The 24,033-nt window shown below is 41.8% G+C and overlaps 1 protein-coding gene across 3 annotated transcripts in view; it reads left to right on the forward strand.

Annotated features, from left to right (window-relative positions):
* The window catches only part of LOC144518011 (netrin receptor UNC5D-like), a 343,327-nt gene that overhangs the window by 312,621 nt on the left and 6,673 nt on the right, over positions 1-24,033 (forward strand). For all 3 annotated transcript variants that reach the window (XM_078250348.1, XM_078250346.1, XM_078250347.1), the window contains 4 exons: positions 2,689-2,916; positions 13,509-13,658; positions 18,824-18,988; positions 22,149-22,327. In XM_078250348.1, the coding sequence (XP_078106474.1) occupies positions 2,689-2,916; positions 13,509-13,658; positions 18,824-18,988; positions 22,149-22,327 (722 nt within the window). The remainder of the gene's footprint in view (positions 1-2,688; positions 2,917-13,508; positions 13,659-18,823; positions 18,989-22,148; positions 22,328-24,033) is intronic.

Below are 24,033 nucleotides of genomic sequence, written 5' to 3' on the forward strand. Positions count from 1 at the left end.
CTTGTGATTATTTGTGAGGGAGTAAATACTGCTCCTCAGGCTGTGCTTTAGCATGCTGTTTGGTCTCACAGCTCTTCATTAAATTGTATAATCACATGTAGTTCATGGATTATAACTGCTTGCTATGAAGCTTGCAACATACTGTGTGACCATATTGTGAGATGGTTTGGATGATGAATTTGTTGCACTTTGCCTTTCTCTGCTTGGTTTATGTATCTCTGTATGTTTGTTTGTATTCTCTGTATGTTTATAGTGGTAATGGCAGCACCACTATGTGGAACAATAAAGTTAAAGTAATAAAGTATCTTATCTTTATCCTTATGCAGAAAAACATCACCTTTAAGATTCAAAGTAGGTTAAAACAAATATGTAATAGTCATACAGTGTACAGTCTCGCATTGCCAGACTTTCCTCCACAGCGCTGCACAGGAGGGTCTGGCTAGTCCACACAGCAATCCGGGATGGGAGAAATACGTGTGTTTCTTTAAACCAATCCCAATCATCTTGGGCGGTGCTAAGCGCAGAGCCGCTGCAAAATAGCCTCGGGAAGGAAGTTGTTTTGGTGGAACATGTGCACGTTCACAGAGAGTCTAGCTAGCTGTCTGGATTTACCCTGCAGAAATCTGAGGAGCAGTTAACCATAGTCCTCATAAATCGACCGGAGTGTAAAATGCCAACACAAAGAAAGTGGAAGGTAACGGGACATCTGAAAACGGACATCCGAAAAGAGTGACATCTGGCGGAATTTCCGGCAGAATAAGAGCAATCCCAGAAGTGAAACTTGGATATAGACTATACAGTGTATTATATATAATTTGCAGGTTTTGTTCAAGTACATTTTCCTTAAAGTTTGGGATTTTTACTGCAACTGGTGATATTATTTAGGATTTCCGTCATGAAAATAAGCTTGACAGAGAGGGTACTTGAACAGCATTTGTTTGAATGAGCTGGCTCATTTGTTGCAAAAACACACATTTTTTATTTCTTTCAGAAATTTCCTTGAGCTTCGGATTACTAGGCATAATAGAACTCCCCTTCCTGCTGGGTTTGTTATAATGTCATCCTTTCACTTTCTGATGATTGAAAGGAAAAGAAAGGAAAAAATGATTAAAGATTAAAGATTCCTTCATTCCACTTGGAAATAATGTAGTGGTGGCTGGTGTTGTCATCTCATAAATAATGAATGTATTGTTCATAATGACTATTGTTTGGTTTGCTATGTTCTAAAACTATCAGTCATGTTGGAAATGGTTTTTTTTTACATTCTCAAGAGACTGCTTACAACCTGTGTGGATTTTTGCTTTGTGATTTAAACTAGTGTTATATTACCTACACCATTATTCAACAGCAGTGTACCAGAACTCAATCCATAATACATTCTACTGTATACAGAAGTTCATTTGCACATATTTCTAGCCATATCTATGTAGCTCCGGGCATGACTATTTAGTTCTACAATAGGCTTCAGCAACAGACTGTGCTGCTTTAAGTAGCACAGTCTGGGAAGTCTCAAACATTGTGTAAGATAATGTCTGACTATTTAGCAATAATTTGATCCCAGATTTACCTATTAACAAACAATGTGAGTTTTAATCACCTGATTGTAATAAATTCCCTTTAAGGAATTACATTTGATGAAACTTGAAATCTTAAATAATAATAATATAATATAAGAATAAATAATGATGGTTTTGGGAAAAGTACCTGGAAAGACATACAAGATATGTCCAAATTTAATTAAATCAGGTAATAGAGATGGAAGCTTATGGTTCACGCCAAGACAAGAGTCAACATCCTTGATCACCACTCCTTGGCTTTAACCTAAAACATTATCTGGTCTGGACACCCTTCTGTGCTAATTCTCTCTTTTTGGCTGTTGCTCAACCCTAATCTCTACATCAGCCTGAAGTTTCTGCTGAACTGAATAGAAATACTGGACATGGAGTAATGATGACTGAATGATTGACTTTTGTGCAAATGTTCAATATATATAAATTTACTGACACATTTGTATGAAATAATGTTTTTAATGGCATATATACCATCAATGGACACACTGCTTCCTTTGTTCTTGCATACATTCCCAAGAACATTCATGGTGAAATATATGAAGTGGTCCATGTACATTTTGTGTTTGAATAGTATGAAAGAACCTGCTCTGATTTTACCTAATGAAGAGCTGAGAACCAAAACATTAACAAAGTGAGTACAGGTGATCGACAATGCGCGCAGGAGTTTTTGGTTCTTTCATAGTCAGAGTTCATGATATAACCATCTGAATCTAAATGGGGTGGCATTAGCTCAGTCCATAGGGACTTGGCTTGGGAAACGGGGGGGTCGCCAGTTTAAGTCCCCGTACGGACCAAAGTACGGAGTGTGGACTGGTAGCTGGAGAAGTGCCAGTTCACCTCCTGGGCACGACCAAAGTGCCCTTGAGCAAGGAACACAACTGCTACTGTTAACTAATATTAACCTTGCGGGATCAATAAAATATATCTTCTATCTAGATTGCAACTTTGTAGTGAGTGTTTGAATTTTATATTACAATGCAGATAATCTTTTTAGTCCTTTTTATTCTCAGCAGTAAACGGGATACAAATAGTTAGATGATGTTTAATGTAACATGTTCTAGCTGAGAGGAACTTCATGAAGTGTCTTCATTGGGACCACCTCTGTGCTTTATTGCAGGAAGTGATGTCAGTGGAGGAGGAGTCCACTTCCTGTTACTGTCTGATGGACTCAACAAGCTGCCATCTGCTTCTGGACCAGCCGGGCTCATACGCCCTGGTGGGCGAGCCCCTTACGCAGGCTGCCGTAAAGAGATTGAAGCTGGCTGTGTTTGGGAGCATGGAGGCCTGCTCCATGAGCTACAGCCTGCGGGTGTACTGTGTGGATGACACACCACACGCCTTTCAGGTGGGTGAAGGACACTGGTTAATGTAGGTGTCTAGCTCATTGTTTTTCCCTTTTGTTTATCCAACAAAAGTTGAGTCATGATTGTTTCCAGTAGCATTGTGTCTTGCAGTTCTCCACAGTCTCTTGTATTAAAAAAGGGAGGATGTGGCCAGTAATATTGGCTTAAGTAGCAGATACTTTCACTTTGTGGTGCTCACAGCTGAAAAAAATGACTTTTAGTAAATTCAACATGTTCTTCCAGAAAGTGTCCTCATTAGCCTGGATAATCTAATGGGGACAATTTCTTCCCTATATAAACTGACAATGAGGTTTGTGGATTATCTAATGTAAGCAGGACATTATTTCTCAAAAGACACTTTGCTTTTGAAAGTCATTTTTCAAAGCTGGGAAGAACTCCCAGCAATTTGTAAAGCACACATTAAATTTAATTTATCTCCGTTGTACTTGGGTTGAGGCAGAAATCCAGAGACAAATATCGCAAAATATGAGCAAATTACAAAAACTATCTGCATTGATGTCACTTGAGAAAAGTGAGAAAATATGTTTTTGTGAACAGGTCATCAAAGACTGCTACACTAGGAGGGATTTGATCTTGTCTTGATCTACTGTTGGCCAATAAGTGACTTTAATGTCTCTATTGTTTTTTGTTTGTTTTGTTTTTCATTTGATTTTGAGAGAGAGAGAGAGAGAGAGAGAGAGAGAGAGAACTGGCAAATTCAGTAAAATTGTACCTCTTTCACAAAAATGTGAGGATGCACATTTTCACTTTAGCCATTTCTACTCTATTCGGAAGTAGATATTGTAGGTCATGGCCTAGATTCAAGCTGAACATCTTGTGTGAATGTGTTTTTAGCCTGGGCTGTCTGAGGCAGCAGGGACCTCAGCATGTGCTCTCTACCGGTTAAACCATGTGAGTGATTGCAGACTCATTGCCACTGCCACTAAAAACAATAGTGCAGAGCTGATATTGGGGACTCTGTAACAGCCCTCTTCCAGAGGTTTTATTAGACTGAGACAAAGGCTGCCATACTGTAATCACTGCCATTCAAATGTTAACCAATCATTCTTTTTTTATTTTGTTAGACTTGATTATCCTTCAGCGACCTATAGGGTTTTTAAGCATTGAGATCTCATCAGTGAACATCAGGGAAATCAAGCTTCCCGTCCTCCCCAGAGAGACTAGACTAACAGAAGAGCTGAGCCGAGCTGAACAGAACACCGCAAGCCTCGTGACTGACTCTGCCTCCCGACCGCCTTTCTGTCATGTCGCAGCCGTCAGCAGCAGCTGGCTTTAAAATGCATTCTGGATTTGGTTTATGAATTTCCAGCCTGCTGAGCAGATGCCAGACTTTTGCGCGTCCCTTGTGCTCCTGTCTGTTAGCAGCACATCTCTGCTGTGTGTTTTCCAAGCTCGGGCACAATCACAGACTGGATTGTGGATCAACAGGAAGCCTGATGCAACACAAACACTTGTAAAGAGGGAGACATTTTCTTCAGCTGAGACCAAGGAAGGGTTATGATTGGCAGTATTCTGATATTTTCTGATAGTGCACAATGCTGCTGTTTCTTTTAAAATAGGTCCTCTTCAACATGTCACATTTCCTGAATATTAATATCCAAATGGATGCACTTTTTAAGGATTTCCTCATTTTTTTGTCTTCTTTTTTGAATTACCAGATACACATTCAGTAAAGGTCTTAAAATCACCCCAAATTGTGTGATTTCTTTGTGTCAGCATCAAAGACAGAGAATGTTTTGTTGCGCGAATGGGCCTAGGTAATTCCCCTCCACCAGCAAGTCCTTTTCTAAGGTCACAGCATTCAGTATAGGAGACAATATTGATACAAGCTATCTACCTGAAAATATATATTATATTATATAATATATATTAGTATTCTGCTGGCGGATGTTGCCCTCCACTCTGAATGCTACCAGAAAATACCGTTCACCACAACCTTTAGCCTTTAGCCTTGGCAAAAGATCATTTCTACAATGTCCCAAATTCTAGCATCATCAACAAACAGTCTGTTTTCAAAATGATAAACAATGGTTTTCATCACATTTTGTGATTCAACTATTCTACCTGATGGATTTCTTATTTTGACATTGACTTAGCTGTAAAAACACAATGTGCCATGTGTCAAGCAGATCAGGAACATTTACAGTCTACAGAAAACTTAAATGGCAACATGATAGCTTCAAGCTTCAAATGAGTTAACATGTCAACATCATACAAGCTAGCTTCATGTGAGGTTATATGGGAAAACCTAAGAAATACAGCTTTGTGTGGAAGCTCACCTGCTAAGTTCTAAAATAGCTACATGCTGTACAAAAAGACTAGAAAGTACTTTTCACCTCTACCCAGGTCACAACCAGAGAGTTGCAATGTGATAGGAGCTGGTTTCTGAAGCATTTCCCCTACTGTAAATTCCCATTTCAAAATGTTCTGATGTTTTAATTGTTCATTAACAGAAACACTGGAGCCTCGTGGATGAGATATGTATATCTAGTACGTTTACATGCATGTTTTGGCCATCAGTTGTAATTTTCCAACTTCCCCTCTGACTGCGTTTTACATCAGTTTGGCATGACAGATGGCTCTGAATACTAGGATACCCTCGTGGCTCTGCACACAGTCATGGCTGGTAAACTGTTCAAATGTACCGACTGAACTGGGTTGTAGGTGGAAGTAAACAATCTGCCATTACTTCAGTGGCATCTGCCCCAAAACACTGTAATTTATGTGAAGGAATTTACTCGAAGTAAACTTTAACTGCTTTTGAGCAGCTTTTTGCTAAGAAATATGTCTGGAAGATCCTGAGTGACATGTAGTGTAGTAATCAAAATGCCATTAAAATAAAAGGTAGTTATCTAAAAAAATGGAATGTTCTCAACCAACTATAGTGTTAGGCTATGGTTCAAACCCAGCACACAGAGAAAACAACCACGGACTCAGAGTGTAGATAAACAAGTGATTTTAATGAAAGTTAAGTTCATCAAGTAACGAAAAAATTAAAATACTAAGTAGGTCGGCTCCGGACTTGAGAGGGACTGAGGCGGGCAGGCAGTGGAATATCCAGACGTTTCTTTTGCAGGAATCCAAACGAGGTGGTGGAAAACTGGAGGTGAAAGAGCTGGAGACACGGAATGCCACGGCAGCAGGTTGAGTGGTGTGGGTCTGAGCGGAGCAAAAATAAAGCACGTTAGCAGGAGCAAGAGATAACAAGGAGACAAAACAAACGAGTTAGCTAACTGCAACTTGGGAGCCTAATTACCGCACTGGTAGGTGTAATGATCTGGCGCCGATGGAGAGACATGCCCAGGAATAAATACTGCCAGGTTGATAGTGGAATTAGATGCAGCTGCGCAGGAAAGAATCAGTGGAAGCACCCGCAGCTGTACGGAGAGGTAGATCTTCCAGCCACGCCCCTTGACCTACTTTCAGGCGAGTCTGCCATACACACCGGCAGACACCACAAACACAGTGGGAACACACACACCACCGACAAAGCGGGGACAAAACAAGGGAGGAAAGGGACACAGAATGGGGAGAGAACAGCCGCCCACATAACAGTACCCCCACCTCAACGGTCGCCTCCTGGTGACCCACCAGGCTTGTCCGGGTGGTCAAGATGGAAATCCATAATCAGCTGTGGATCCAAAACGAAACGTTTAGGAATCATGTCCTCTCCTCTGGTCTATAACCTTCCCAGTCGACTAGGTATTGGAGGCCCCTACCCCCCCTCGAGAGTCCAGGAGCCATGGACCGTGTAGGCCGGATGGTCGTCGTCAATAAGCCGAACAGGAGGGGGATCCGCTGGCGGACACAAAGGGCTGGAGGACACTGGCTTAAGTTGAGAAACGTGAAAAGTTGGGTGAACCTTCATGGCTTGTGGCAACTTCAAACTAACTGCAGAGGGGTTAATAATGGACTCCACCACAAACGGACCCAAATACCGAGGCGACATCTTGCGTGACTCGGTCCGAAGAGGGAGGTTCTTCGACGTCAGCCACACCTCCTGGCCAGGATGAAACACGGGTGCAGGAGTCCTGCACCGATCTGCTGTCCTCTTGTTCCTCTCGGTGGTCCGAAGCAAGGCTTCCTGAGCATCGTGCCACACCTTCTGGCAGCGGCGAAGGTTCTCCAAAGGGGGTTGATAACCCAAGGCTGCCTCGAAAGGTGAAAGGCCGGTGGCAGAGGTGGTCAGGGAGTTGTGGGCATACTCTAGCCAAAGCAGATGTTTGGCCCAGGAGGTTGGATGCTGAGCTGCCACACAACGAAGGGTCGCTTTGAGGTCTTGATTGGCTCTTTCCGTCTGCCTGTTGGTCTGGGGATGAAACCCTGAGGACAGACTTACAGAAGCACCCAATGCAATACAAAAAACTTCAGACACGATGTCCACAGGTATTCCATGGGGACGGAATACATGTTGGACTAAGAGGTCCGCTGTCTCACTGGCAGACGGTAATTTTGGTAATGCTATATAGTGGACAGATTTAGAGAATCTGTCCACGATGGTAAGTATAGTATCATTACCTTCAGACTTGGGTAGGCCGGTGACAAAATCCAGAGCTATGTGGGACCAGGGATGGCTGGGAGCTGGGAGGGGTAGCAACAGCCCAGAAGGAGACTGATGGGAGGCTTTACCCCGAGCACAGGTTGAACAGGCTGCCACAAAAGCCCGGCCATCTGCCTCCACTGATGGCCACCAAAAATGTCTCTTTAGCAACGTCAACGTGCATCTCATCCCAGGGTGACACGCAAAGCGGGAGGGGATCCACTGTAACACCTGAGACTGGACTGTCTCAGGAACAAAGAGTAGGTTGGGAGGTCCATTACCCGGTCCAGGGTCTGTGGCGAGTGCAGCCTTCACTAGGGACTTGATTTCCCACTGTACAGCCGCCACAACGGACGAAGAAGGTAGGACTGCCTCAGGCTCCCCGGTCTCTGAGGGGTCAGCAAACTGGTGGGACAGAGCATCAGGTTTAATATTTCTTGACCCTGGTCTGTATGTTAAAATAAAGTTAAACCTACTAAAGAATAGGGCCCATCTGGCTTGGCGAGAGTTGAGTCTTTGTGGCTTGGATGTATGCCAAGTTTTTGTGGTCAGTCCAGACCATGAACGGCTATTCAGCTCCAGCCAGTGCCGCCATTCTTCTAGGGCAAGTTTGACCGCCAGTAGCTCCCGGTTTCCAACGTCGTAGTTTCTGTGGGAGACAACTTCTTGGGGGGGGAAAAAAAAAAAAAAAGCACAAGGGTGAAGTTTTTGGTCAGTGGGGGAGCGCTGGGAGAGGACTGCTCCCACACCTGAGTCTGACGCGTCCACCTCCACAATAAACTGCAGTGAGGTATTGGATGCAACACGGGGGAGGTAGAAAACAGTTCCTTCAAAACTCCAACCGCCTGCTCTGCTTCAGGGGACCACAGGAAAGGGACTTTAGGGGACGTGAGTCTAGTTAAGGTACCACCACTTTACTAAAACTCTTAATGAACCTACGGTAAAAATTTGCAAAGCCCAAAAACCGTTGAAGTTGCTTACGGTTGGTGGAGTGGGCCACTCCGTAACTGCTCGGATTTTCTCGGCGTCCGCCTTCACCTGCCCGCTCTCAATGATAAAACCAAGGAATTATGTTGACCGTTTGTGGAACTCACTTTTCTGCTTTGACGTACAGCTTATTCTCCAAGAGTCGTTGAAGGACTTGACGAACGTGTGACTCATGCTCCTCGGGGGACTTGGAAAAAACAAGAATATCATCAAGGTAAACAAAGACAAAACGGTTCAAAAAATCCCTAAGAACATCGTTCACCATGGCTTGGAAAATGGCAGGGGCATTAGAGAGCCCAAAAGGCATGACTAAGTACTCAAAATGTCCCAGTGGAGTGTTGAATGCGGTTTTCCACTCATCTCCCTTTCGGATTCTGACGAGGTGATAAGGCGTTCCTGAGGTCGAGCTTGGAGAACACTGTGGCGCCATGCAGGGGTTCAAAGGCTTAAATGACGAGTGGAAGGGGATACTTGTTTTTTACGGTGAGGTTGTTTAAACCCCGGAAGTCGATACAGGGGCGTAAAGTCTTTTTCTACAAAGAAGAATCCAGCACCCAAAGGAGACGACGAGGGACGGATTATGCCAGAGGATCCCCAATATACTGCTCCATAGCCTCTTTCAGGTCGGGACAGATTGTATAAGCGGCTAGAGGGCAAGGGAGCACCAGGAAGCAATATGGGGCAATCATAGGGTCTATGAGGTGGTACAGACAGCGCCTTGTCCTTACTGAAGACCTCAGCTAGGTCATGGTATACCTTGGGGATAGATGACAGATTGGGAGAAGCAATGGGAGGAGTTGGGTTATTTTTAGTGGGTGGAACAGCTGACCTAAGACCATCCGAATGGCAGTGAGTGCTCCAACTGAGAATGGTGTGATGAGTCCAGTCAATTTGTGGGTTGTGAAAAGCCAGCCAGGGGTAGCCAAGGATTATGGGGGTAGCTGAGTCGGACATGACTCTTAACTGAATTCTTTCAAAGTGGTTGCCAGAAATCACCAAGGAAACAGAGGTGGTTTGATGAGTTATCTCCGCAAGGAGGCACCCATCAAGGGCTGTGACACGAAGGGGGGTTGGTAGTGGCTCAACGGGGATTTCAGCTTGTGTAACCAACTGGTGACTAATGAAGTTGTCCTCAGCACCTGAATCTATGAGAGCTGAGAGTGGCAGGAACTGATTCTGGAAACATAAAGTAACTGGAACTTGTAACCGGGGAATGGTGGGTTCAGGATCCAATTCAGGGCTCGCAAGTAGACCCACCTTTACGAGCGAGCCTTGTCTTTTGGTCTCTTGGCATGTTGCCAGAATGTATGTGGCGTCCCCACAGTATAGGCACTCACCCGCCTGGAGGCGTTGTTGCCACACTGTAGGAGGTAGCCGAGTTCGACCCACTTGCATTGGTTCTTCCCGGTCCTGGGGATGAGGCCTGGAACAGGAGGCAGCTGAATCCGGGGAGGTGAGGCTTGGGAGGTTGAAGGCTGGGAAACTCGAGGTGTGGCTGACCGCCTCTCTCCCGACGCCTTTCCCGCAACCTGTTGTCAAGCTTAATGGACAGGGAAACGAGAATGTAAGTCAGCTGGCTCGTCACGGGTAGCCAGTTCATCCTTAATTGATTCATTCAAACCGTTTAGGAATGCCCCTTGAAGTGCCTCTTCGTTCCACTTGGAATCCGCTGCCAATGTTCAAAACTCAATTGAGTACTCCGCCACACTGTTAGAGCCCTGCTTCAGATTAAATAATCTTTTGGAAGAATTTCCCACATGGTCAAAAACAGTCTTCAATTTGGCAGAAAAATCAGCAAGAGTTAGTCCAGTCAAAGTTTGGTTTGAGCACACATCCTCAGCCCACACCAGAGCTCTCCCTCTCAGCAACATAATGTACCTTTGATGAGTCAGTAGAAAAAGACAGTGGTCTCTGCCGAAAAAAAATCAAGTCACACTGTAGCAAAAACCCCCGGCACATGTCCATCTCTCCATAGAACGGCTCTGGCGACGTGACAGGGGATTCTCGATGGAGCGAAGTCTGCGCCATGTCCGAGGTAACCACTTGGGGTGCGAGAAACTGGGGATCAGAGAGAGATGGAGAACTGACAGACAACTTTGAAACTTAAGCGGTTAGCGGAGTCACCTGATTTAGCAGTTGGTTGTTTTCCAATAACGTCCGAATCAATTGGTCATGTTGTCCCAGCAAAGTTCCTTGAGCCTGGATAGCTCGCTGGAAACTTTCCTCGTTCACCTCGTGTTGTTTCTCTGTAGGGTCCATGGCCAGATCGTTCTGTTAGGCTATGGTTCAAACCCAGCACACAGAGAAAACAACCACGGACTCAGAGTGTAGATAAACAAGTGATTTTAATGAAAGTTAAGTTCATCAAGTAACGAAAAAATTAAAATACTAAGTAGGTCGGCTCCGGACTTGAGAGGGACTGAGGCGGGCAGGCAGTGGAATATCCAGACGTTTCTTTTGCAGGAATCCAAACGAGGTGGTGGAAAACTGGAGGTGAAAGAGCTGGAGACACGGAACGCCACGGCAGCAGGTTGAGTGGTGTGGGTCTGAGCGGAGCAAAAATAAAGCACGTTAGCAGGAGGCGCTTGGCTTGCCTAGTTAGCGCACTGGTAGGTGCAACAATCTGGCACCGATGGAGAGCCATGCCCAGGAATAAATACTGCCAGGTTGATAGTGGAATTAGATGCAGCTGCGCAGGTAAGAATCAGTGGAAGCGCCCGCAGCTGTACGGAGAGGTAGATCTGTAGGTCTGCCATACACACCGGCAGACACCACAAACACAGTGGACATACACACACACACATACAGACACCACCGACAAAGTGGGGACAAAACAAGGGAGGAAAGGGACACAGAATGGGGAGAGAACAGCCGCCCAGCTAGAAATCATTTTACCTGCTGGGCTGTGCTGTAATCAGCTGCTCAAAACCATACATTTTAACTTCTAAAAAAAACACGAATTGCAAAATCCAAAAGTCTCTGCTCCATTAAACTTCACTTCAATTTGCAGCTGAAGATGAGCGGCCTGCCTCCGTAGGGCCGGTGGTGAGTCATAAAGTCTGTGTCACCGTGACAACCCATATATCTTTTGCTAGCAGGGTATTTTCTGCATGTTTCCTGGCTGGAATTATTACATTTTTATGTGATGATGTAACGATTTAGATTGCAAGTAATGTGGCTGGGGGTTGGTAATGTGATTTTTCTAACCAATTTCACTCTGTTTTGAATATTAATGAATATTCTTTCACATGAACACAGGCTACCTTCATCTGTCAAAGATGGCGATTTTACATGCAATCACATTTAAAGCTGGTAATTGGATTTTTATTACATGAAATGCATTTTGGGAGTAGTTCACTTCTCTCCTTAAGTTTGAATTTACACAGACTTGTACTTTAAATCTTTTATCCAACCAAATCATTTCTTATTCAGTTGCTCATTTTTTGTACTGATGATCCAAACGAGAGACTTTCATGCCCATCCAAGCCTATGTTTGTAATGTCATAATGAAACTGTTTACATGTATACATAAACATATATACAAGATGATAAAGAATTTACATGGAAAACATTAAATCAAGCTAAACATACTTGACTTTAACTAGGTTTATCATTAGCTATTTTTCAAACTGCTATGAATAATACAATAATAAATATGATATGATGGTTCATATTTATTATTGTATTATTCATAGCAGTTTGAAAAATAACTAATGATAAACCTAGTTAAAGTCAGGTATGTTTAGCTTGATTTAATGTTAATGCATATGTACCGAGTAATATTTGCGACTCGCTTCAAGAGAGAAGAAAGAGGTCTGCCCAAAAAGTTGCTAGAGGGCTCTTAAAAGTCCTAAATCTAAGGTGGCACAATCTAACATTGTCTATGCAGAAGATTATTTTTTTTAACTTTTAGAACCCTGGACTCCCAAAATAACTCCACCAACCTCTGTTTGGAGTTCTCATTCTTGGCTGAAATTGCAACACTCCCATAGCTGTAAATAATGATCTAGACACATCAATTGTGTGTGATGTGTCAAACAGCAGATCAGCAACAATCACAGTCTACACAAAACTTAAATCATGACATCTTGGCAGCTTCAAATGAGTTCAAATGAAATAACATTATCACAGACCCAAGCTAGCTACATGCTACACAGGAAAACCAAAGAAATTCAGCGTCATCCAGCTGCTTAGTGTTAAACCGTTTTGAACAACAGCAGCAGATGGCAGAGAGGAACGTCATTATTCAGGTTGCCTGCTGCCACATTTGTTTTTCATATGAATGTCTTTCATCTGCATTTTGCCAACAATTAATTGTTTTCACACCTATAGCAATATCATAACCACCAGCACGCTTTTCTGCAAACACATGCGTAAAGGTGCATACACACACTTAACCATACACACACAGACACATGTTAAACCAAGCTGTTGCACACACAGACACTTAGTCAGAATCTATCAGCGTTGCCTGGCATTAGTCACAGCTCTGTTCCCTGTCTTTTCCCTTTGTGATTGAGATGGCTAAGGATAGACGGGCCAGACAGAACCATCCCACCGGGACACTGAACAATGATGACAGATGAATACCTGCTAGCGACAATCAAAGTGCTCTTTCATCATCACAAATTCAATTTGGGAGATGGACGTTTGCCCCCCTGACACACGCGTTTCCACAGCATTAAAGTCAAGCTTCAATCTGTCATGTTGAGGCTGCAAATGTGATGCTAATGTGAGCACGAGTTGTTCAGTGGAGACTTAACGTCACTTCTTTGGCCGTCTTTTTTTGTGTTAATATTTGTAATGAGTCAATTAGTGGAAGTGACAATGGAAAGGATTTGGAACAGGTGTTGGTGCTGATATGCAAAGGTAGTGTACCTTCTCTCACATTCATCTCATTTCCCTTTTTTCCCCCTCTCATTTTTTGTTTCCTTCTATATTATCTTTCTCTCTTATCCCCCTTTTCTTTTTGACCCCTTTCCTTCCATTCTCTCCTATCTACTTCTTACGCTGTCCCTGTTCCTTTCCTTTTCCTTTCTCCTCCAGGGAGTGGTGGCTGCAGAGAAGACCAGAGGTGGTCAGCTCCTCGAGGAGCCAAAGATGTTGCCTTTCCAAGCGAACACCTTCAGCCTCCAGGTGTCCATTCAAGATGTTCCCCAGTTCCTGTGGAGCATCAAACCCTTTACCACATGTCAGGTAACCATGGCAGAGATATTAAATGAAAACAGAGATCCAATACTAAAGTGCTAATTGGCAAGATCCTGTTTTTGATGCTAAGAGGTCATAACTATGGTGTTTGTGTCCTGCTTTTCCCATGGGTCACCAGTCGAATAAACTATGTGAGAGGTGCTGTGTTGTGTTAGTTAGAGATTCTCCAGTTGGCCCAATTTACTTTGTGTATTGTAGGATGTATTTTTCTGTAACTTTAATATGGTACCACTCTCTAATAAGGCACTCGTGAAGAGCAAGATCATTCTTAATTTAAATTTCACACACAGTTCAACTTCGTTCTTCCAAATCAATATACCAACACTTTTCAGTATATTAACATGCAGTATACTTTCTTTAATAAATGATTAAAAACAGACATAATTTTCTGTAAAATAATCATATTTAGATTGTTTTCAATTAATAAAGGGTTATAATCGTCTTACTTTCGAATAAGTTATCAAGTCTGCATTTATAATTATGTAGTCGTTAGTATGGTCTTTTTCATTTGAAAAAAAACGTAGATCTATCATTGGGCTAATTCCGAATTCAATTTTAATAATTTATTTTACAAATAACTGATTCAGCAGTAGATTGTTAGGAGACAGTTATTATTATTGTAGGGGCCAAATGTTCTACGCTATAGCAAACACTTTCAGAAAGAGTGTCAAAGTGTCCTATTTTATAGCATTTTCAGGTTCATACTTGTATTTTGCGTTTGTACTAGAACATGTTTACATGCTTTAATGTTAAAAAAAAATGTTTTCTCATACTGCCCATGGCTGCTGCACCTGTTACGTTAGGCCGGCACATACAGGTACTTTGCTAAATGTCAAGGCCGCGCCCCCTTTTGGGGGATAGAAAACAGACGCTCCCATAGAAGTCAATGCAATTTGACATGTGTTTGGACCATAATTTTGACAAATATGCACAGATTTATTTCTTGTTAAACAAATGTTTGTTTTATACACATGTCTAATGTTTATTTTGTGACCTTGCCTGAACTTGAGAGTTCCCGATACCTTAATAAATTAAGGTTGATCGCTGTCATGTCCCCTCAGTCTTCCCCCGTATCAGTGGATCAATGACCCAACACGGTGGCCGCATACTGCTTATGTGGAAATACATATCTGATTAAATCACTGTTGTTAGGCTGTGTCATCTGTAATTATTATAAGCAAGTGTTCAATCTATAGGCTGAGATTTAGTTGGAGACGACAGTCTGATGCTGCTATAACTGTTAGCAGCCTCCCACTTAAGCTAACGTTAGCTATCCATCAGTAGTAACTGTCACCAGCATCATTTACCACACTAACTGAGAATATTCACTTATCTTATGAGCCTCATAAATCAATGTGAAAGTCTTGATTAACCCTGCTACACAACAGCTTTTTGGCATTTTCCTGTTTCTCTCCTGATGTAACAGCGCGATGCCGGTCTTGTCTATAGCCTATCATATATATATATATATATATATATATATATCTCAGGATCTATTTTAGGACATTGCAGGAGGACAAATCGGAGATCAGGGTTTTGGGATGTATTGTTGGTGCAACCAACTACTCAGCAACTTTTGGGCATAGTTATTAATTTAAAACGGTTTGTTTAAAGTTAAAATTTGGAGCGATGTTAAACTTCCACTGTTGTTCACTGTGTTCTTCAAGATTACATATTTTACTGCCGTTAGCATGTAGCTACTATAGTTAGCTGTGGACACTAATAGAATATAGCAGCACTTTCTACAGTAAAAAATCGCAGATAAAGGTTTTTAAACCAAATACTACATAACCAGAAATGTTTCAGGAGTAATGTGACCCGGAATTGGGAAGAATTTAACAACACTGGAAGCCAAGATTACATATTTTACTGTTAGCATGTAGCTACATGCGACAAAACACCGCAGTAGCTAAAAAAAACCCCACTCCAGTCTTGCCTACCTGGAGCAGATGACCAATCATAGAAGGCTGGCTTAGAGTTGCGTGACACTTAGCCAAGAGTAGAAAAAACTGTTGAAACCAGAGCGTTTAGAACAGTTGAAAATCTGAACGTTTTAGCTCACAGGATTTCTCTAAAATACGTTTACCTCATTATTTGAATTTTTGGGCACGTTTAACATGAAAATCCGGCATTATAACATTGTATATATGACAGAAAACACGGAAAAGCAGAATATGTCCACTTTAAGCAAGATACTGAATCCCTAACCGCACCTGATGTGTTGTAAAGCGAAGGCTTTAAGTGGTCGGTAGACTACAAAAGCACTATATAAATGCAGTCCATTTACCAAATAGAACCAATCACAATGTTTGTATACAATACATTCCGGGTAGAATACCCCTGCGTCACATGCATACAATTTAGCAGCGTTGATTTTTGATTGATTTATTTCAATTGAAATACATGTTTGATGCTTTCATATGTCATTAATAACAACACTTTCACTAACGAGACATAATTTACCTTTTGGGCCAGTGAAAAAATGACAGCTTGAGTTTACCCACAACTACCCTGTAGAAAAATCCATCCATTTTGAGTTTGATACGGTTTCTGAATGTGTCCTGCCTTCAGTCTCCGGGTGAGCTGTTCAAAATTGGCACGGCTTGTGACGTCACAAGCCGAAACAAGCTGGCTATCCGCAACCGTTATCTCGGCTAGCATTCTACCTCGTTCTCAATAGCAAAGCACTGCTACAACACACACACAAGTTCACCATAATCTACAAAAGAACTACTTACATGTGCGCCCTCATTTAGAAGTCTCCCAGCTAATCCTGCCTTGTAACTGACCGAAGTTGGAGAAACAGCCTTTCTTTTACTGTCTATGGAGCTAGCTAGCTGACATGATCTACATCTGAGCTACTGCACATGTGCGAGTACAATCAAAGACAGTACGGAAGAAGACGAAGAAAAGAGGTCTCACTCTGTAGCTCAAACAGAGACCAGGTGAAAAGAGAATCTGCAGCAGTGAGAGAGAGCTGTGCAGTACAACAAAAATATGGTGTTTTTTGAAAATTAAACCATGTAAACCTATTCTGGTACAACCTTTAATATCTCTACAATCCACAGAAAGGGAAACGACAGTGTCGTTGACAGTCAACGAGAGAGAGAGAGAGAGAGAGAGAGAGATGCAAGCCACAGATAGCTGTTTCTACACGCCTCCCCCTGCTGATTTTGACAGTTCAAAAATATTTAGCGCTCTGCTAGTGCTATGTTCTTATGTGAGTGCTCTGAATGATGTGTTTTCTTTGATTTTGAAACAGTAGCCTTATGATGTTGTTGTTGTTATTTAGCCTTACTGAGGCTAACAAAGTGATGAATCTCCCACAAATTGCAACAGAAAATCTGACAAATGTTTATTATTCATAAAGATGTGTGTGTATATATATATATATATATATATATATATATATATATATATATATATATATATATATAATGTATGTGTTTGTAACATGTAAAAAGTCCTAAGAAATCCAAGTGGTGGAAAGTATTGAAAAATACTTAAATCAGTGATGCCAATTTCCCATTACAGCCCATGTTAAGGTGAGACACAGTAGATAGGGAAATATTTCCCTAACAGATATCTCTGTGAAACTTCCCCAGTTGATTACTTACATTAAGACAATACATTGTTTTACAAGTTTTCTGAACTTGTATGTTTAATTATGCAAATGAGGCATTGTCTAATTAAATATGTGCTGATTTGCATAAATAATGGTGTTTCAGTATTTTTCAGCTTGGACCCTATTTTCCCATACATGGTGTCTAAGTGACTAATATGAACCAAAATCTTTTTGAAATCTTTTAAAATCTGTGGTCCAGTATTGAGTGAGAATGTTGTAACCAGCAGCCACAAACCGGGCTGCATTGGAAAATGCACACTGTCAGTTTGCGTCCACTAAAAGTGTTGTTTTTGCCACTGACAGGTTCAGATTATTATTCTAAGTGTCTGACAACATTATAAAAAGGATCCCTACAGAGATAGACCTTTTTGTTAAAGAGTAAGATCCTTTTTGTTTAACATTAAACAGCCCCGAAATCACCATCACCAAACCCACCAGACTCCACTCAAAAAAAAATGAAAAACTGGTTTTGACTCACTTCATATTTGTGTTTGTGTGCACCATTTTGTGCTTTAAAACTGCTCTTCTATCGTGCATCCTGCTGTCAGCCCACATTCAGAGAATTATAACGATGGACGTGACTTGAGATTAATAGCTTTGTGTTTGTTTTGCTTGCAGGAGCATTCAAATGCAAACAGTATGAGATCGAACACACCGCAGCAGCCAGTGAATGCTGTTTTGTATCTGTTGTCATTTGCAGAACAGCTGAGCTGTGTCCCCACTGTACGCTGTTATTGCTTAAAGATCTGAATGCAGGGCGAAAGCTCTGTTTCAAAGACACTCACCCTCTCCACAGCCTTATTTATGAGGGCCTCGGAATGGCAGGCAGGCACCGCGAACCTGCTTTGGTGGAGCAGGTGTAGAATAATAGCCGAGCATGGTGCCATACATCAAATCAGCTTTTAGTGCTAAAGAGCATCCAAGCTTTCCGCGTCCATCACCTCCCCCTCCTCCTCCCCCCATCGCTCCCAGACTACATTATCTGCTGCTGTGAGCTGCAGTGGGCAGCCAAAATCAAAGCCACAAGGGTTAAGTCATCAGTATCCACACTGGCCGCCACTTTTAATGCCACGGTCTTCACTAAGAATCGTTTGCAGGTCACTTTTAATATGGCAGAGACGGAGTCTAGCAGAGGTCAAGGACGTTTCCCCACAGATGTGCCCACTCTCTTAAAATTAATTATACATCAAAGGCAGTCTTTTCCCTGTTCCCTGTATTCCCACATATATAGCTTACAGTACTTAGCTCGAAAGCTGCTTTTGCAATCAGAGTTACTGTCCAAGGGGAGCTGTATTTGTAAATGGATAACAATAGTTATTTCCATGCATAAATATATCAAGCCATGGAATTATTGAGACTTCAAAGCCAACTCTTATCTTTTATCTTGCCGGGTGTAAGTGGCTGTGCATGTGCCAGCGTGGTCCCATGTAGAACGGGGAGCTGAGTCATCTCATTTAGAGCATATGTTAACACTGCTGTGTACCGTGTTATGTTTCTGATGTCCCTCTTTTTTTTCCTGCATGCTCAGGAGTTTTCCTTCCCCCAAGTGTGGTGCAGCAACCAGCAGCCCCTGCACTGTGCCTTCTCTCTGGAGAGATACAGCCCTGCCACCACCCAGCTCTCCTGCAAAATCAGCGTGCGCCAGGTCAAAGGCCAAGAGCAGATTCTGCAGGTGTACACAGCTGTGGCCGAGGTGAGGCTCTTGAGCTGCAGGGGGATGTTTCACTTTCTCGCTCAACCTTTATGTAACCTTCCTGGAGTGTGTCCATTGACAGCAGGGCCAGCTCTCCTGAGCTTGCATTATGTAATAATAGAGCAAGGAGGACACTCTTACTTTATTTTTTTCTTCACAGATTTATGCTAAACACAGACAACAAAGATCCAGCTGTTCACCACATTACCTGCACATATTATTTTTTTTACTTTTATTTGCTCAGGGAGACAAGCAAAGAGCAAATAGCCTGCATCACATTCACATGCATTAACACCTGGGAGCTGCCCAGTGTAACAGCAGTCTTCTGTCAGCCGCTGAGCAGCTCCACTGGAGCAGCTAGGAGTTAGAAATCCTCACTCAAGAGCACCTTGACAGTAGTTGTTAAGCCAGAAGAGAGTGTTACTCATTGATTTTACCCTACTGCTTTTTCACAACCAGTCACAAACATACTTGTCCTACCTCAAGGCCACCAACACTATTTAAACTCATTGTATTGCAGTCAGACGCAGGTGAAATATTATTTGCAATTACGTTTTATGGTTTTACCTTCATGATTAGTTAGGGTTTGACAGGTAGGAAGAAGAAATAAGTGTTTATAGGAGCTGTGAGTAGATTTCAAATCATCACCACACACACACACACACACACACACACACACACACACACACACACACACAGAGTACAGTAAACAGACATGACCATTTCGAGGAGAGAGTCTATACTGTGTTTTATACTGTGGGTCACCAGGTTGGAACAATACAATTTTCATACAGAGCACCAATACAGCAGCTTTAGAGGTGTTTTACACCAACATGAGCCATTAAGTTTCTATCACAGCACACATTTTAACCAAATTTCTAGAAAATTGGCTAAAGAAAATGTGAATGAATCTGGGTTGCTGTTAAACATTAGGAGTTGGTTCATTAAGATAAACAGTTGGTGGCATTAATTCTCCAGTTGGGTGCCATTAAATCGGTGAAGAAGAGGAAACAAAGAAGAGCTCCAGTCGAACCTCAAGCAATGGAAAACTTGATGGAAATATGACATTTATATTTGTCCCTTGTATTAAATTTAGTAGTAATTTTTTTCACACCTGTAGTTCGTTTGATTTGGTCCGAATCAGTTGGTGAGTTTGTAAACTTGGAGCGATTTGCCCTCGGTTCGGTTTGGTTTGGTTTCACACCTGGAAAAATCCAAGCATACCAAAATGTGCCATTACAAATCACGCAAGAACGTCCACTCCTCTTATTGATCGGATGTGTCTGGGGGCGGGAGCAAGAAAGTAAATACAGAAAGAAGGTCCTGTGTTCTGGACTAGTGCAAATTTTTTTGCATCTCCGTGGTCAAACCAGCTCATTTCATTAAAATGATCAGACATTGTTTCGTGAGAGACGTTACTACATCTGCTCTGGTCAACGAGACTTCGCTCTGCTCTGCCGGCGTCTGTCTCCAATTTTAGCGGCAGCTGGTTTGACCACGGAGATGCGAGTGACGGACAGCAAGCTTGACCGCTGTCTATTTATGTGATAGTAATACTGCAAGTTGCTACAGTTTGCTGCTCTGCTGCATCGCAGATTGCTAAACACACCTGACTACAGGAGACATTAGCTCAGACTTGCGGAGTATATATAGTTCAAGGTTGGATCACGTTCTCACCGCAAATGAACCGCTCCAGAGTTCAATTGAAAGCGTACCGAGAACACCTCTTCAAGCAGGTCTCGGTACGCTTGTTTGGTCCGCTTTTGGTGCGCACCCGAGTGCGAATGCCGCGTTCTCACCTGCCCTGACGAACCGCACCAGCGGGACAAACAAACTCTAGTGCGATTGAACCGAACTAAACGAGGCAGGTGTGAAAGCGCCCTAAGAAACGTCACAGTCTCCTATCAGTCCACAGAGACCTAGTGTAAAATGTTTGTGGCAATGTTTCCATGTTTTTTCCTGAATTCCCAGCATTTCCACCCAGGGTATTTCTTGTGCAAATTGAAAATTTGCATAGAAACGCATATATTGTTATCATGTTTAGGGCTGTCACTTTTTTAAGTGTTAGTTCAAACTAATTTAAAGTGATTTATTTGAATTACAACACAACCCACATAACCTAAACTATATTTTTTTTCCACCTATGGTGTTGAATCCAAAATGCTTCCTCACATTATTTCTCAGATTGTTTGCTGTAATGGCTATCAGTTCAGCATGGCCTGCAGTAAGCGAGGCTAATAATAATTATTATAAGACTAATTATAATTATTATTTTTTATTTTAATTTAATCATTAATATGAATAAAATTCAATGTATTGCAGATGATGAAATCTTGCATATTTATTTCTTGCAACAAATAAAGTTATTTAGGCAGAGTCCAGGAAGTCATACTGTGTATATATAGTGTTTGATGTTTTAAAATTTTTTAAGGTTTTTATACACATGCAAAATGAAATTATATTGGTGGGATGTCGAAGTTGGAATCTGATCCAAATCGTACCATACCATATCCTGGCATAAACCTAGTAACCCCCACCCACTAAAAATAAAATCTTTTGAATTTGACATTTTGCATGCAGATGAGAAACACTGTCATTGTGTTTATTTGTCCTAGTGACAGATGACAGACAGATGACTTCATGTTCACGAACAAAAATAGACATTTTTGACTTTCACATGTTTAACTGTTACTGTAAATGCCACAGCCACCTTAGCAATTTTACCACGCCCACCCCCAACTACCCTGTTCCAAATTGAGTACTGAACTGTTGTGATCTGAATGTAAACTGAACACAGCCTCTGGTGACCCAAAGGAGCACACTCCAAAAATGTAAAGCCACATTATAAGCCCACATGGTGGAGCGTTTGATCATCAAAAGATAAATTTGGGGAGGTGTATTGCTTTAATTCTTTTTAGAAATGCCTGTGCTAACTGCACTACTAGTGGCTACCAGATGTATTTTCCTTTGTCGTATTTTTTTTTTTTACAGTCTATGCACTGATGTTTTGAAATGTTAAACATACCTGTCTGAGTTGCCCTGACCCAGGAAACCCCATTCATCTGGCTCCCCAAGCTGGTTAAAACAACCACAAAGCAACATTTGTAAATCCTATCTGACACTGGTCTGATTCTAGTCTGTTTCTGTTCTGTTCTTCCAGACTGAAAAGGAGTCAGTTCCATTTTTTATGCAGACAGACTGCACCATCACGTCCCAGACGGGGCCCAAGGCCTTTAAAATCCCTGTGTCCATCCGCCAGAGGATCTGTGCCACCTTTGACACTGCCAACGCCAAGGGCAAGGACTGGCAACTCTTAGCCCAGAAGCTCCACTTAGATCGGTGAGCGTATGATGTGCATCCTCTCTGAGAGTGCATGACCTGTGCATCCTTTTCTTTGTAATGGTCTCGCCGTGAACATACGCTGACGAAAAGGATAACTTGCTGTGAGTGTTGTTCACCTCATGCATCTGGCTTTATATGCAGCTACCTTTTGTTCTTCATCTTCTCTCTCAGAAGTAGGAGGCAGGACTCATATTTAATTGTAGAGCACATAAGTGATTGTGTTGTCTGTTGAATGCTGTGGCTTATGTGCATTGTGGTTTTGTACTGGCCTTATTATACAATTTCCTTGAAAATAAAAATGTTATTAATCACATGTAATTATTAAATGGAAATATGCATTTATTATGAGACACCATACTAATATTTACTCCATCCAGTTGTTGTCTTCGGTTGGTCTGATCTTTTGGCAGCTATAATCTCCTGTTAAGTGCATGATTCATGAAACCCTGGTATCTAAGAGTCCTTTGGGATTCCAAATTATCCAGATAAGCTTTCCTCTCCAAGTTGGGTGGCTTTGAACTGAGCCTGATGTGACCAATGGTTGCAGCCTTATATGTTGCTTGATTTTTTTTGTCTCTTGTAAAGCACCAAGGCGCAGCAGTGAAACACTGCCCCCAACTGGATTCAATGCTACATGATACATAAAGACATTGCACTGGCATAGCAACAAGGCCTCTTTTCTTTCATTTTGGCAGCACCTGTTAATTAAATTCAAACCACTGGACTGTGTTTGCCAGTAATTACTGATCATTTGTGATGGTACTATTTTCTTTATATTTTTGATAGTCTTAAAAGGTCTTAAGAAACCTTTTGTTTTACCTACATAAAGAACTAGATGGTTTTTGGTTAAAGCACCAAGACAATTTGTGTTAAATTAATTTTCAGTTACAGACAGTACATTTTATAATAGGCAAGTTAAGGTTAAGGTTTGGGTTTCGTTTAGTTAGTGGTTAGTAGTTGATTTAGGAATTTAGAGTGAGGATAATAATGTGGATAACTGTTCTTTATAGAGTGCATTCTCTCATTAGGTATACATTCTAATATATATCATTTTAATAACATGTTTTCCATTTCGCACAAGATAATGGAGCCATTGTACAAAATACAGCACAAGGGTCTTGGTTACTCGACACCTAGGACCTCCCAAAAGCCTAAAAAACTAATGTTTGGGGTCTCAAACACCAATTATTTTGCATTTATCTACACTGTAATGTTGTTTTTTTTTTTTGCAGTAGTTGAAATGTTTAATTTTATCGATAATAAAACAAATTATAATACCATTAACAGAATGTAATTATAATGGTGGTATTTAAAAATCAAATCACTTAATCACCCATCTGGCCTAAATCACTCTTAAAGACATTAAAGATATTGCTTCCATAGTAGAAACGATATGGCAACATCTCTGACGATAGACACATTTGTAAAGTTTGAGGATATACATTGTCATATCGCCCATCCCTACGAGCCACATAGCAGGAGCTATTCCTGTTAGCATGTATATAGTCTATAACCACGACGTTCGCCTTCTGGGATTGCTCCGTTGCCGCCGGAAATTCCGCCGGATTTCACTCTTTTCGGTCGGATGTCCAGTACCTTCCGCTTTCTTTGTGTTGGAATTTTAAACTCTGGTGGATTTCTGAGGACTATGGTTAACTTCTCCTCAGATCTCTGCAGGGTAAATTTACTACTTTATTTATCTG

The sequence above is a fragment of the Sander vitreus genome, chromosome 5 (assembly GCF_031162955.1).
Source record: "Sander vitreus isolate 19-12246 chromosome 5, sanVit1, whole genome shotgun sequence".
Lineage (NCBI taxonomy): Eukaryota > Metazoa > Chordata > Actinopteri > Perciformes > Percidae > Sander > Sander vitreus.